Source organism: Salvelinus alpinus, chromosome 29, assembly GCF_045679555.1.
Source record: "Salvelinus alpinus chromosome 29, SLU_Salpinus.1, whole genome shotgun sequence".
In the NCBI taxonomy this organism is placed as follows: Eukaryota; Metazoa; Chordata; class Actinopteri; order Salmoniformes; family Salmonidae; genus Salvelinus; species Salvelinus alpinus.
Window position 1 is genome coordinate 22,990,892 of NC_092114.1, and position 13,712 is coordinate 23,004,603.

The following is a 13,712-nucleotide window of genomic DNA, read 5'->3' on the forward strand; positions in this document are numbered from 1 at the left end:
GAATAAGTTAGTCCTAAATATTTCAAAAACTAAAAGCATTTTATTTGGACAAATCATTCACTAAACCCTAAACCTCAACTAAATCTTGTAATGAATAAATGTGGAAATTTAGCAAGTTGAGGAGATTAAAGGAGTCTAAGAGGTAGAAGTATGTCCATAGTAAAGTGCTGCTCGGTCTTCTTGACAATACTGCCCACAAGGCAGGTCCTACAGGCGCTATTGTCGCACCTGGGCTACTTCAGTCGTGTGATCAGGTGCCACAAAGAGGGAGTTAGGAAAATTGCAATTGGCTCAGAACAGGGCAGCGTGCCTGGCCCATAAATGTACATGGAGAGCTAACATGAATGATATAAACTCAGCAAAAAAAGAAACGTCCTCTCACTGTCAACTGCGTTTATTTTCAGCAAACTTAACATGATTAACAAGATTAAACAACTGAGACATAAACTGAACAAGTTCCACAGACATGTGACTAACAGAAATGGAATAATGTGTCCCTGAACAAAGGGGTCAAAATCAAAAGTAACAGTCAGTATCTGGTGTGGCCACCAGCTGCATTAAAACTTCTTATGGCTGAGATCCCGTTAACGGGATAGATATGACAACAGCCAGTGAAAGTGCAGGGCGCCAAATTCAAACAACAGAAATCTCATAATTAAAATTCCTCAAGCATACAAGTATTTCACACCATTTTAAAGATACACTTCTTGTTAATCCCACCACAGTGTCCGATTTCAAATATGCTTTTTCCAGCCAAAGAGAGGAGTCACAAAAATCAGAAAGAGATTGAATTAATCACTAACCTTTGATGATCTTCATCAGATGACACTCATAGGACTTCATGTTACACAATACATGTATGTTTTGTTCGATAAAGTTCATATGTATATCAAAAAATCTCGGTGTACATTGGCGCGTTATGTTCAGTAGTTCCAAAAACATCCGGTGATTTTGCAGAGAGCCACATCAATTTACAGAAATACTCATTATAAATGTTGATGAAAATACAAGTGTTATACATGGAACTTTAGATACACTTCTCCTTAATGCAACCGCTGTGTCAGATTTCAAAAAAGCTTTACGGAAAAAGCAAACCATGCAATAATCTGAGTACGGCGCTCAGAGCCCAAACAAGACAAAAAGATATCCGCCATATTGTGCAGTCAACAGAAGTCAGAAATAACATTATAAACATTCACTTACCTTTGATGATCTTCATCAGAATGCACTCCCAGGAATCCCAGTTCCACAATAAATGTTGTTTTGTTCAATAATGTCCATCATTTATGTCCAAATAACTCAGTTTTGTTTGCGCGTTCAGTACACAATCTAAACTCACGACGCACAGGTCCAGGCAAAAGTTCAGACGAAAAGTAATATTACAGTCCGTAGAAACATGTCAAACTAAGTATAGAATCAATCTTTAGGATGTTTTTAACATTAATCTTCAATAATGTTCCAGCCGGAGAACTCCTTTGTCTTCAGAAATGCGATGGAACAGAGCTCGCTCTCAAGTGAACGCGCATGGTCAGCGCATGTTCAGCTCATGGCAGACCTTACTCAATCCCCTCTCATTCGGCCCCACTTCACAGTAGAAGCATGAAACAAGGTTCTAAAGACTGTTGACATCTAGTGGAAGCCTTAGGAAGTGCAACATGACCAATATCCCACTGTATCTTCAATAGGGAATGAGTTGCAAAACGACCAACCTCAGATTATTCACTTCCTGGTTGGATTTTTTTCTCAGGTTTTTGCCTGCCATATGAGTTCTGTTATACTCACAGACATCATTCAAACAGTTTTAGAAACTTCAGTGTTTTCTTGCTGTGTTGGGGTTTTAGGCTGGGTTTCTGTACAGCACTTTGAGATATCAGCTGATGCAAGAAGGGCTATATAAATACATTTGATTTGATGTAATGTTTTATATTTTTCTTTTATCTGTAATATAAGTGTCTTAATGTGTTTGGACCCCAGGAAGAGTAGCTGCTGCCTTGGCAACAGCTAATGGGGATCCCTAATAAAATACTAAATACAAATACCTTGATACAATCCTGGTTTCACGACACAGTGGAAACCACAGCGTTAACAATAGGCCATTACAATGATTTCAGACAATCCTGAAGTGATGACTCATTAAATTCTGTGACTCAAATGATCAGACTGTTCCCTCTGTGTTTCTACTACCACAGCATGCCAGCAGATGTCAGGGTAGGTGGAGAATTCAGCACAGATTAACTCAAAAATGCCCCTTTTGCTACAGGGTGAAGTTTCCCTTGTAAACAAACACACTGCCTGCATCTCAGAGCAGGAATCAAGGAACACTTATAGTCCTTTTTTAACGCAGGGTTTTATAGATCTGGGGTGAAGTTTCCCTTAGGTCAAGATCTAGGATCAGCTCCCCCTCAACCATTAGTGAGGGAAATGCTAAACTGACCCAAGATCAGCATCTAGAGGCAACTTCACCCTACTTAGGTAGAAATAACCCACTTTAGGTGAACATTGTGGTTTGTGTAGCCTTATCATATTGAGATAAGAGTACTTGAGAGTACTACTGAAGTTACAAAATACAAATCAACATAGCTGGGTGGCCTATGGGCAATGTTCCCGCTGAACTGCACACGTGCACGGCCTCGCACCTCCTCCAGGACTGCGACGCAGAAGAAATGCCAGGCAGCACAGAGATGCACGAGATTGAACTTCACCTAGTTCGCCACATTAGTTTGCACTGTATAGATCAACGTTTTTTCTGTGATCGAATCAACATTATATCAGCCCCTTTTCAATCGAACAAAACAAAACAAATCTAACTTTGCAAGATTGAGTCTGTGATTTTGTTGTAGGCAGAGCCAGAGCACAACGGAGTAGAATTCTATTGGCGGGGCCCATGAGCCGTCTTTCAATCACCCGCGAGTGTATGTGCACAGAGCTGCGAGTGATATTATTTGCTAGTTAGCGAGTAATTAGCCCAGTTACAGATGAGAATAGTTCAGCAATGCGGAGTTACTGCTTCCTACAAGAGCACAAAACATGTAGGCTACATTTCAATCTGTCTTTGAAATGCCATTTGGGTAAAAAGCTTAAGTCCTAATTAAAAGTGCGGTGTTGAATATGCAAATAAGCCAACAGGCAAAGGGGTAGTCTACATTGTATAATTCTCTGTATGGTAATAATTCATTTGATTTTGTAAAGTGGTTTCCTGCATCATACAACACAATGCAATTTACAGTCCATGGTTTTGCAGACCAAGTAAAAAATAATTAATTCATGTCAAGCCCTTAATGTAAAAATGTTTTCAAAAGTCTCATGCAATGTAGCCTGCATTGAACACCACATATAGGCTACTGTAGGCTATATCACAGAAATCAAAAGCTATTTCCATGTGGAAAAATTATGGGATTTGCTCCATTGGATTTGTTGGTAAGCCTACATTATGCTTGAATAGCCACAATAGCCAATTGGCTTCTGTCTAAAACTGTAAGGAAACAGCCTCAGTGTTCACTGTAAACACGCCAGAAGTTGAACAAAATTATCAAAACGAAACGTTCACAAGACCTAAATTTGCTCAGTGCCCCAAAAATGTAGAGGGAACATTGCCTATGGGCCCTGATCAAAATTAGTGCACTATATAGAGGAATAGGGGATCAATGATCTGATTGCCTTATCTGTCCTAAATAGTTCCTTGTCTGAGCCAGAACGCCCCATAGGGCAGGAGCCTCCTGTTTCTATAGTGTGGGGCAGCTTGATGTACTGTAGAAGACAAGTACACTGCCTGGACAGGACACTAGTCTATTGCTGGGACAAATAAGCATCTCTTACCTTTACTCCCAGTGTAGAGCCAAAGTTTGACAGTGGAGACAAGCTGTGGAGGCGATGAGTAGCCTATTGTTGTCCAGGTGGATGGCATCCACAGCACACACTGGCCCAGTGTGTCCAACACACTTTACACACTGGTTAAACTGGGGCAGAGAGCGCAAACAACAAATATGCATCTCGGAAAGTATTCAGACCCCTTGATTTTTTCACATTTTGTTACGTTACAGTCTTATTCAAAAATTGATTAAACGTCCTCATTAATCTACACGCAATACCCCATAATGACAAAGATTTTTTATAAATGTTTGCTAATTTATTACAAACACAAAAACAGAAATACCTTATCTACATAAGTATTCAGACTCTTTGCTATGAGACTTGAAATTGTAGCTCAGGTGCATCCTGTTTCCATTGATCATCCTTGAGATGTTTCTACAACTTAATTTGAGTCCACCTGTGGTAAATCAACTGATTGGACATGATTTGGAAAGGCACACACCTGTCTATATAAGGACCCACAGTTGACAGTGCATGTCAGAGCAAAAACTAAGCCATGAGGTCAAAGGAATTGTCTGTAGAGCGCTGAGACAGGATTGTGTTGAGGCACAGATCTAGGGAAGGGTACCAAAACATTTCTGCAGAATTGAAGGTCCAAGAACACAGTGGCCCTCCATCATTCTTAAATGGAAGAAGTTTGGAACCACCTAGACTCTTCCTAGAGCTGGATGCCCGGCAAACTAAGCAATCGGGGGAGAAAGGCCTTGGTCAGGGAGGTTATCAAGCACCCGATGGTCACTCTGACCGAGCTCCAGAGTTTCTCTGTGGAGATGGAAGAACCTTTCAGAAGGACAATCATCTCTGCAGTACTCCACCAATCAGGCCTTTATGGTAGAGCGACCAGATGGAAGCCACCCCTCAGTAAAAGGCACATGACAGCCCGCTTGGAGTTTGCCAAAAGGACTCTCTGGTCTGATGAAACCAAGACCGAACTCTTTGGCCTGAATGCCAAGCGTCACATCTGGAGGAAACCTGGCACCATGCCTACAGTGAAGCATGGTGGTGGCAGCATCATGCTGTGGGGATGTTTTTCAGCGGTAGGGACTGGGAGATTAGTAAGGATCGAAGGAAAGATGAACGGAGCCAAGTACAGAGCGATCCTTGACGAAAACCTGCTCCAGAGCACTCATGACCTCAGATTGGGGAGAAGGTTCACCTTCCAACAGGACAACAACCCTAAGCACACAGCCAAGACAACGCAGGAGTGGCTTCGGGACAAGTTTCTGAACGTCCTTGAGTGGCCCAGCTAGAGCCCAGACTTGAACCCGATCGAACAGAGATCTGCAGAGAAGAATGGGAGAAACTTCCCAAATAGATGTGTGCAAAGCTTGTAGCGTCATACCCAAGAAGACTCAAGGTTGTAATCGCTGCCAGAGGTGCTTTAACAAAGTACTGAGTAAAGGGTCTGAATACTTATGTAAATGTGATATCAGTTTTTATTTTTATAAAGTTGCTCAAAAACATAAACCTGTTTTTGCTTTGTCATTATAGGGTATTGTGTGTAGATTGATGAAGTGCCAATCGGATGAGACCAATTCCTGCTTCTAGTAGTGTTAACACACCTTCCCATCTAGGGCCTCCCACACAATCAGTAGACTGTCAGACCCTCCTGACACCAGGTGAGTTTCTGTACCATCATCAGGGAGCATTGGATGAAACATATCAATATATATTATCAGCATATCAAAGTATTGGATGAAGCATGCAGGTAGCTACTCACCACAGTCCTCTCTGTGGACCCATTGGACTGTGTTCACCCTCCCAGATGTCTATTCAGGACAGCAACAACACCTTTCTCGTGTAAAGATGACTGTCACAGCAAATATGCCTTATACCCAAGGACTCCAAGCAGCTGTCAACATTGACAAGACTGATGATGTAGTGACACGAGTACATTTAAATTGTGAAATATATATATTACCTTTGGGTCATAGAGAGCAGCGTAATTACATGTTATACATGCAATGACCACACCACGACCCCATGAAAGAACATTTTGGGTTCGATTAGCACAACATGCGACATGGCATGTTTCTATTATGGGCGCTGCCATTCTGAATTCTACCCCGCAGCAGAGTTACCGTAAATACGGGTATACATGGCAAATAATTCTACAAACATTCCGCTCACAGAGCTTAATGGGTAAAATGAAGTTGAACACACTCTGGAAAACTGTATATTTTTGTTTCACAAGACTGCAATTTAAGGGGACAGTTGCTTGAATTTTATTGGTGGCATTGTTACCTTTACAATAAAACATTACACACGCTTCATCGTAGCCTACATAATCTCGAACAATCTCTAAACTCTTCTGATTGCGTTATTGGGTAGAATCCACTAGGTGGTGCAATAGCCCCAGTTTCAATCTTCGACATACAGTTCTTCTTATTAATGGGACTTGCGAAGCAAACGTCTTTGAAGTACTTCTTAATGGGACATGTAAAGCTAAGTCTTCAACATACTAAGAGGCTACCCATCATTCAGGGCTTGTTTTGGGCCTCCCTGTTGAGCAAAATAAATCCTGTTTTGCATGTTATTTTGGCATTAATTCTTGTCACATACCAGTTTGCAAACATTCACAAGGCCACAGGGACAGACAGATTACCAGGACGTGTACTCAGAGCATGTGCTGACTCCCTGACCCAGTCTATAATGCCTACATGTTTCAAGCCGACCACCATAGTCCCTGTGCCCAAGATTGCCAAGGTAACCGGCCTAAATGACTACCGCCTCATAACACTCACATCTCTGACTACGGCTTCAAACCCTGGACACACTCCAATTCACATACCTCCCCAACAGATCCACAGGAATATATAGTATGAGTTAAACAGACATAGTGTTTCCTCTCCCTCACTCTTAGGTGTTAATTTCAGTCATTCTGTCCATTTCGTGATGGTAAGTCCCTATTCAAATATATTGGGGGCGGTGCTAAGCTGACATATGGAATTGTTTTAAGATGGTCATACTATGGATCATTTAGCTATTCGATTTGGAATTTTAGGACCCCTTTAGATATCCCAAAAATCTGTAAAGAAATTATTTGATAAAATATTTATTTTGGCCTTTACTACTAAAGCTAATAGAAATGCATTGAATAACACATTTGTAAATGGCAAAAAGGAAAGTGAAAAAATTTATCATAAGAAACAAGGTTTTGAAGTGTCTTTCCTAAATCTAGGAGATTTATTTTACGCACATTTAACACATTTTTGGGGGTAGGCGCGAAACTACCTTCATACTTCCATTCGTTTTTTTTTTTACCTGTACCGGTTACCTTCAGCCGAGTCCTGTGACACTTGTGGGGGTCCTCGAGCAAAACGTCATCGTGAGAGTCTCCCCTTTCCACGGAGTGGTCATAATAGTTTGTAGGTCAAACCGTTCTGACACTACAGATGTTTTCATAAGAAGATCGATTTTCGGGATGTCTCAGTGTCTGACAAACATGGCTCTAGCTCTGCCACCTTTCACCGCAGTTGTGGAAGTGCGACAGTGGCGTATGCGGTGGATTGAGACACATCCAATGCATAACAGATATCTCTATCTTAAACTGACAGATTTTTTGTTGTTATGTAGCTTACATTGACGCACCTGTGCATTTCAGAGAAAATGTTGCAGTTTTAAAGCTAATTTCCTGCAATTCTACACATTTTGCAATGGGGCAGAGATAAACATGTGCTGTTTTATAGCTCATCTCATGCCATTCTATACATTTTGCCATGAGGATGAGAGGACATTTTGCAGTTTTAAAGGTAATTTCCTGCTGCTCTATATATTTTGCCATGAGGCTGAGAGAAAATGTTGCAGTTAAACTAACTGTCCAGTGAAAATCTCACATTGAGAATATCATCTTCTGTTAACCCATACCTAACTAATGTTGTTGACTCATTCCATACTTGTATTTCTGGCCAAAGTAGAAACTGTATTTTTTTTTTTAAACACTTCAATCCCACCTCAAAAAGACTGTTTAAAAATGCTTGATATGATTCAATCCTTCTGAGCAGGATGAGATGGCCATTCAGCGGTCTAGTCACATTAATACGTTTAATGCCCACACTATTCTGTTGTTAGGGTACGCCCACTCTATTCCAACACAGAAAAGCTGCTTTTTAACATACTTAATTACCATTTTTATGTAGAAATCTGGAAACACAGGACAGTTACTTTAAAGGTTGACTTTGGGCAAAAACGTGAAAATTACAGCTTTAAACTGTAGAACTGATCAATGCACGTCCTACTAGGTCATAATACATTTTTAAAAATTACGAATAAGATAATTGGCTACAGAAGTGCCATTTCTTACCGATCTCTACACCTTCCGTCCAAAAACAAGTCCTGTGAAATTACAACACATACTGGAGGAGTTACTGGCTTGCTATAAGTAGCTATCTTAGCTAACAAACTAACTACTTCAGTCACGGCGCGCATGACCAGAATGTCACATCGATGAACCACCAAAGGGCACAACCCCATTTCTGTTTGAAAATTGAGAAAGAGGAGGACAGTTTTTAGTGCCCAAAGTTGACCGTTGAAGCTAATGTCTTGCAATTTTACACATTTTGCCATTGAATATGACGTGTTCATAAGCACATTTATGTTGTGTGTTTTTTTACAGCTGCAATATGTAACTTTTTGGGCGACGCGACAAAATTCACATAGAAATATGTGTTTATAGATCTGTCATTCTCGTTAAAAGCAAGTGTAAGAAGCGGTAAATCTGTTCTATATGCACTATTTCTATGCTTCCCATTCTTAAGTTTCGTTGTTGCATCTTTCAGTTTCGTACACCAGCTTCAAACAGCTGAAAATGAAATATCTTTGGTTACAGATAATATATTTCACAGCTGTTTATATGGTACAATGATTATCTACACTATACTTGCTTATTTTGTCACATAAACTGAAATTAGGCGAACTATTAGAATTTTAGCAACCAGGAAAAGGCTGAGCGATTTCTGCATAGTGCATCTTTAAAGCTAATGATTGGGTGGGACAAATCAACCTGTTCCGTGGCAATTTCGCCATGTGTGGTATGGCCTATTCACAACTCTAGTCCAGTACTAGCAGTAAGTAGTAACTCCCCCATGCTATTTCCCACAGCCACGAACTACGGCACCCGCCATTCTGAAGGCTTTGTTGTGCTTGCTCTCTGATGTAAGTCACAAACACATTCTGCATCAGAAATTATCAACTCATTATCTCTCCCAGCACCGGACAGATTGGTGAGCAGGTCCAGCTAATCACTATGTTTAGCGGAGGTCAACCCCCTTGCATTCACAAGGAAGATGCAACCCCTGAAGTGTGTGTGTAATGTTATCCCTACCTGCATGCATCAGCTTGCAGAGCAGACAGACGATCTGTAGTTTAAGGTGCAGGATAAAGAGAGAGAGGCTCGGAGAGTATTAATGAGCGTGTGTGGGATTTAAATGTCCATAATTATGTCACGACAGGGGAAATACTATAACAAAACATGGCAGCAAGATTACTGGCAGCCGCCTCTGTGTCACTTTCTGCAGCCTGTTTTTGTTTACAGGCAATTAAATGATCCTAGCCCCTGAGGGCCTCTCTCTGGCAGGCTGGCCAGCAGTGGCATAGGCATATTGAGCATATGGCACTGGCAGTCACAATCACTGATGTCCAGAAGGAGCATCAGCTTGCACCTGTGGTCTCAAATGCAAGGTCAAAGGGGTTTAATGGTAGAGGTAAGGGAATCTTTCCACCATGCCCTTTCTGAAGGTGAAAGTATCCACTCTCTGGAAGCAGAAAAACAACTATGTTTTTATCATTTATAGTTATCGCAGGGCCCGTCCAGTGTCATTAGCTGAAAACCCGAATGCCTCTGGAACGCAAAAGACATTGGTGTTACAGGAAATGCTATATGAAATCTGTTGTACATTTCTTGAACTTAAATTCTATAACTCTATTTCAGAAAATATATGACACCATTACTTATTTTTAGGGAAAACTACCACTCAAACTTTGTTGGTGGATAATTGGAATCATCATATGCCGCCCATGAACCCAATATGCCTGAGAAAATACTTCAAAATCCCACTGCAAGTCATCCTTTAATCTGCATATCCCAGGGAAATGACTGAGTATGCAGCTTATTCCACGTTTCACTGTGCACAAAATCACCCTCAATTCATGATCTTTACATTCAGCTCAGCAGTTCTGTTCCCAAGAGCCACACAGCCAAGAGGAAATATACAGAGAGTGAAATAGCAGTCAGTGTTTCTGCAGAGTATAATAACTTCAGAGGCAGCTGTAAGCAAGACAATCACACATTGCCTAGACATGCTAGGACAGTGTGGATACGCTTACACAAAAAAAAAATGATTTTTTTGAGTCGGATTGTTTTCCTCAGAATATGTCTGACAAACAATAAAAACAGGGCCTCCAGAGTGGCACAGAGGTCTAAGGCACTGCATTGCAGTGCTTGAGGCGTCACTACAGACCCAGGTTTGATCCCAGGCTGTGTCACAGCCTGCGGTCACCGGGAGACCCATGAGGCGGCACACAATTGGCCCAGCGTCGTCTGGGTTAGGGGAGGGTTTGGCCATCCGCTGACTTCGGTCGCCAGCTGGACAGTTTTTCCTCCGACATATTTGTGCGGCTGGCTTCCGGGTTAAGCGAGCAGTGTGTCAAGAAGCAGTGCGGCTTGGCAGGTTCGTGTTTCGCAGGACGCATGGCTCTCGATCTTTGCCTCTCCCGAGTCCGTAGGGGAGTTGCATAGATGGGACAAGACTGTAACTACTAATTGGATATCACAAAAAAGGGGTAAAAGTAAAAAAGATATATAGTACTAGTCAAAAGTTTGGACACACCTACTCACACACCTACTCATGGTTTTTCATTATTTGTACTATTTCCTACATTGTAGAATAATAGTGAAGACATCAAACTATGAAATAACACATATGGAATCATGTAGTAACCAAAAAAGTGTCTTGATGACAGCTTCATGAGGTAGTCACCTGGAATGCATCTCAATTAACAGGTGTGCCTTGTTGAAAGTTCATTTGTGGAATTTCTTTCCTTCTTAATGTGTTTGAGCCAATCAGTTGTGTTGTGACAAGGTAAGGGTGGTATACAGAAGATAACCCTATTTGGTAAAAGACAAAGTCCATATTATGGCAAGAACATCTCCTTAGAGCGCTGCTCCCGAGTGGTGCAGTGGTCTAAGGCACTGTATCTCAGTGCCCAAGGCGTCACTACAGACCTTGGTTTTATTCCAGGCTGTATCAAAACCGTCCGTGATTGGGAGTCCCATAGGGTGGCGCACAATTGGCCCAGCGTCATCCGGGTTAGGGTTTGGCCAGGGTAGGCCTTCATTGTAAATAAGAATTTGTTCTTAACTAACTTGCCTTGTTAAATAATGGTTAAAAAATAAATAATAATAAGCAAAGAGAAACTACAGTTTATCCTTACTTTAAGAAATTAAGGTCAGTCTATCTGGCAAATTTCAAGAACTTTGAAAGTTTCTTCAAGTGCAGTTGCAAAAACCATCACGCTCTATGATGAAACTGCCTCTCATGAGGACCGCCACAGAAAGGAAGACCCAGAGTTACCTCTGCTGCAGAGGATAAGTTCATTAGAGTTACTAGCCTCAGAAATCCCAGCCCAAATAAATGCTTCACAGAGTTCAAGTAACAGACACATCTCAACATCAACTTTCAGAGGAGACTGCGTGAATCAGGCCTTCATGGTCGAATTGCTGCAAAGAAACTACTACTAAAGGACACCAATAAGAAGAAGAGACTTGCTTGGGTCAAGAAACATGGGTAATGGACATTAGACCGGTGGAAATGTGTCCTTTTGTCTGATGAGTCCAAATTTGAGATTTTTGGCTCCAACCGCTTCGTCTTTGTGAGACACAGAGTAGGTGAGCGGATGATCTCCACATGTGTGGTTCCCACCGTGAAGCATGGAGGAGGAGGTGTGATGGTGTAGGGGTGCTTTGCTGGTGACACTGTCTGCAATTTATTTAGAATTCAAGGCAGACTTAACCAGCATGGCTATCACAGCATTCTGCAGCGATACTCCATCCCATCTGGTTTGTGCTTAGTGGGACTATCATTTGTTTTCCAACAGGACAATGACACAAAACACACCTCCAGGCTCTGTAAGGGCTATTTAACCAAGGAGAGTGATGGAATGCTGCATCAGATGACCTGGCCTCCACAATCACCGACCTCAACCCAATTGAGATGGTTCGGGATGAGTTGGGCCGCAGAGTGAAGGAAAAGCAGCCAACAAGTGCTCATCATATGTGGGAACTCCTTCAAGACTGTTTGAAAAGCATTCCTCATGAAGCTGGTTGAGAGAATGTCAAAAGTGTGCAAAGCTGTCATCAAGGCTAAGGGTGGCTACTTTGAAGAATCTCAAATATAAAATAGATTTTGATTTGTTTACCACTTTTTTGATTACTACATGATTCCATATGTGTTATTTCATAGTTTTGATGTCTTCACTAGTATTCTACAATGTAGAAAATAGTACAAATTAAGAAAAACCCTTGAATGAGTACTTTTTTGTTGTTGACTGCTACCCTCTCTCTCTCTCTCTCTCTCTCTCTCTCTCTCTCTCTCTCTATATATATATATATATATATATAGTCTATAAGGCTGCCAATCACCAAAGAGATGGCTAACACCCAACATCAAAGATTCACATTCCTGCAAACACCTTGTTACATACATGTATTCATTCTTCCAATAAGCTTGAGCAAACGCCTGCTATGAAGTTAACATGTGAATTGAGAAGGTACAGAGAGAGCTGTCTTCGATGCTTGTCCCGTAAAACTGTCCGGGTGAGAGTCATGGAATATTACATCAAATAGTCAAGGGTTACTACCATGTAATAACAAAACACTAGGGTGGGCTAAAGGCTATGCGGACAATAAACCATGTTGTGCGAGTTTAAGACAAACTGAAATTAGCTCTGTAAATAAGAGACGTCCATGTCCTCAGTGTGCTCTCTCAATCGATCGTTACAACCTTTGTGTGTGTGTGTGTGTATGTGCGTGCCTGTCAGTTCCTACTCGTACGGCTATAGTCCTGGATAGCCAACCCACTCTCTCTAGCTAGTTGCTGCAGACTCCTCTGCCTGTCGTAGTTGAGTAAACTACATAGACATTAGCGGGCGCACAGAATGCAGCACACCCGAACACGAGTGGATTAAAACGGCATGCTTCTTTAGAGTCAGTCAGACGACCGTGTAACTAGCGGAATAAACCCCAAATACTTTCACATTAGTTTACGCTAATTTACTGAAACGTTAAACCAGGTAGCGGGTACCCAGTAGTGCATTGTGTAATAAAGCGAGATCGGTTGGAATGGCTTCATCTCCTTGCAGCAGTGTTAACTTTGATTCCGGACTGGAAATCAAAACTCGGTCGGTGGAACAAACACTTATCCCATTGGTCTCGCAGGTGAGTTGTTGTGCGCCAGAACAAGCCGAGTTAAACTTTGTCCATGAACATTCTTAAAGGACGAATTGTTATTTTGCTTCATTTACCAAGCTAACGCAGTGTGTTGTGGATTGAAGGAGAGACTGCATTGCACTTTCACTCTCAAGTCGTCGATTGTTTAAACTGTTCAGACATTTCTGTAAATGTGAAAGTTTGATAGAGGTGGTTGAATGACGGTGCATTGTAATAACTGCGTTGTTCCTGTTTGTTTACGTGGAGGCCGCCGCATGTTCATGTTGTTGAGAAGTTTTGCCCTTACGAAAAAAGATTGCAGTCAGAGTGCAGTATAACGGCAGTACACTGCAGTATAAATGCATTTAGAGTGCAGTATAACTGCAGTATGCTGCAAATACTGCGTCCAAAATAACAG

General features: G+C 41.6%; 1 protein-coding gene and 1 pseudogene across 3 annotated transcripts in view; one reads left to right on the forward strand and one right to left on the reverse strand.

Annotated features, from left to right (window-relative positions):
- The window catches only part of LOC139558885 (elongator complex protein 2-like), a 62,183-nt pseudogene extending 56,260 nt beyond the window's left edge, over nucleotides 1-5,923 (reverse strand).
- Nucleotides 5,924-12,904: 6,981 nt separating this feature from the next.
- The window catches only part of LOC139559337 (alpha-catulin-like), a 125,640-nt gene continuing 124,832 nt past the window's right edge, over nucleotides 12,905-13,712 (forward strand). For 2 of the 3 annotated variants that reach the window (XM_071375260.1, XM_071375261.1), the window contains exon 1: nucleotides 12,906-13,303. In XM_071375260.1, the coding sequence (XP_071231361.1) occupies nucleotides 13,208-13,303 (96 nt within the window). In that variant the 5' untranslated portion in view covers nucleotides 12,906-13,207. Of the gene's footprint in view, nucleotides 13,304-13,712 lie in introns of all 3 variants that reach the window. The other variant, XM_071375262.1, reaches the window with a different exon arrangement.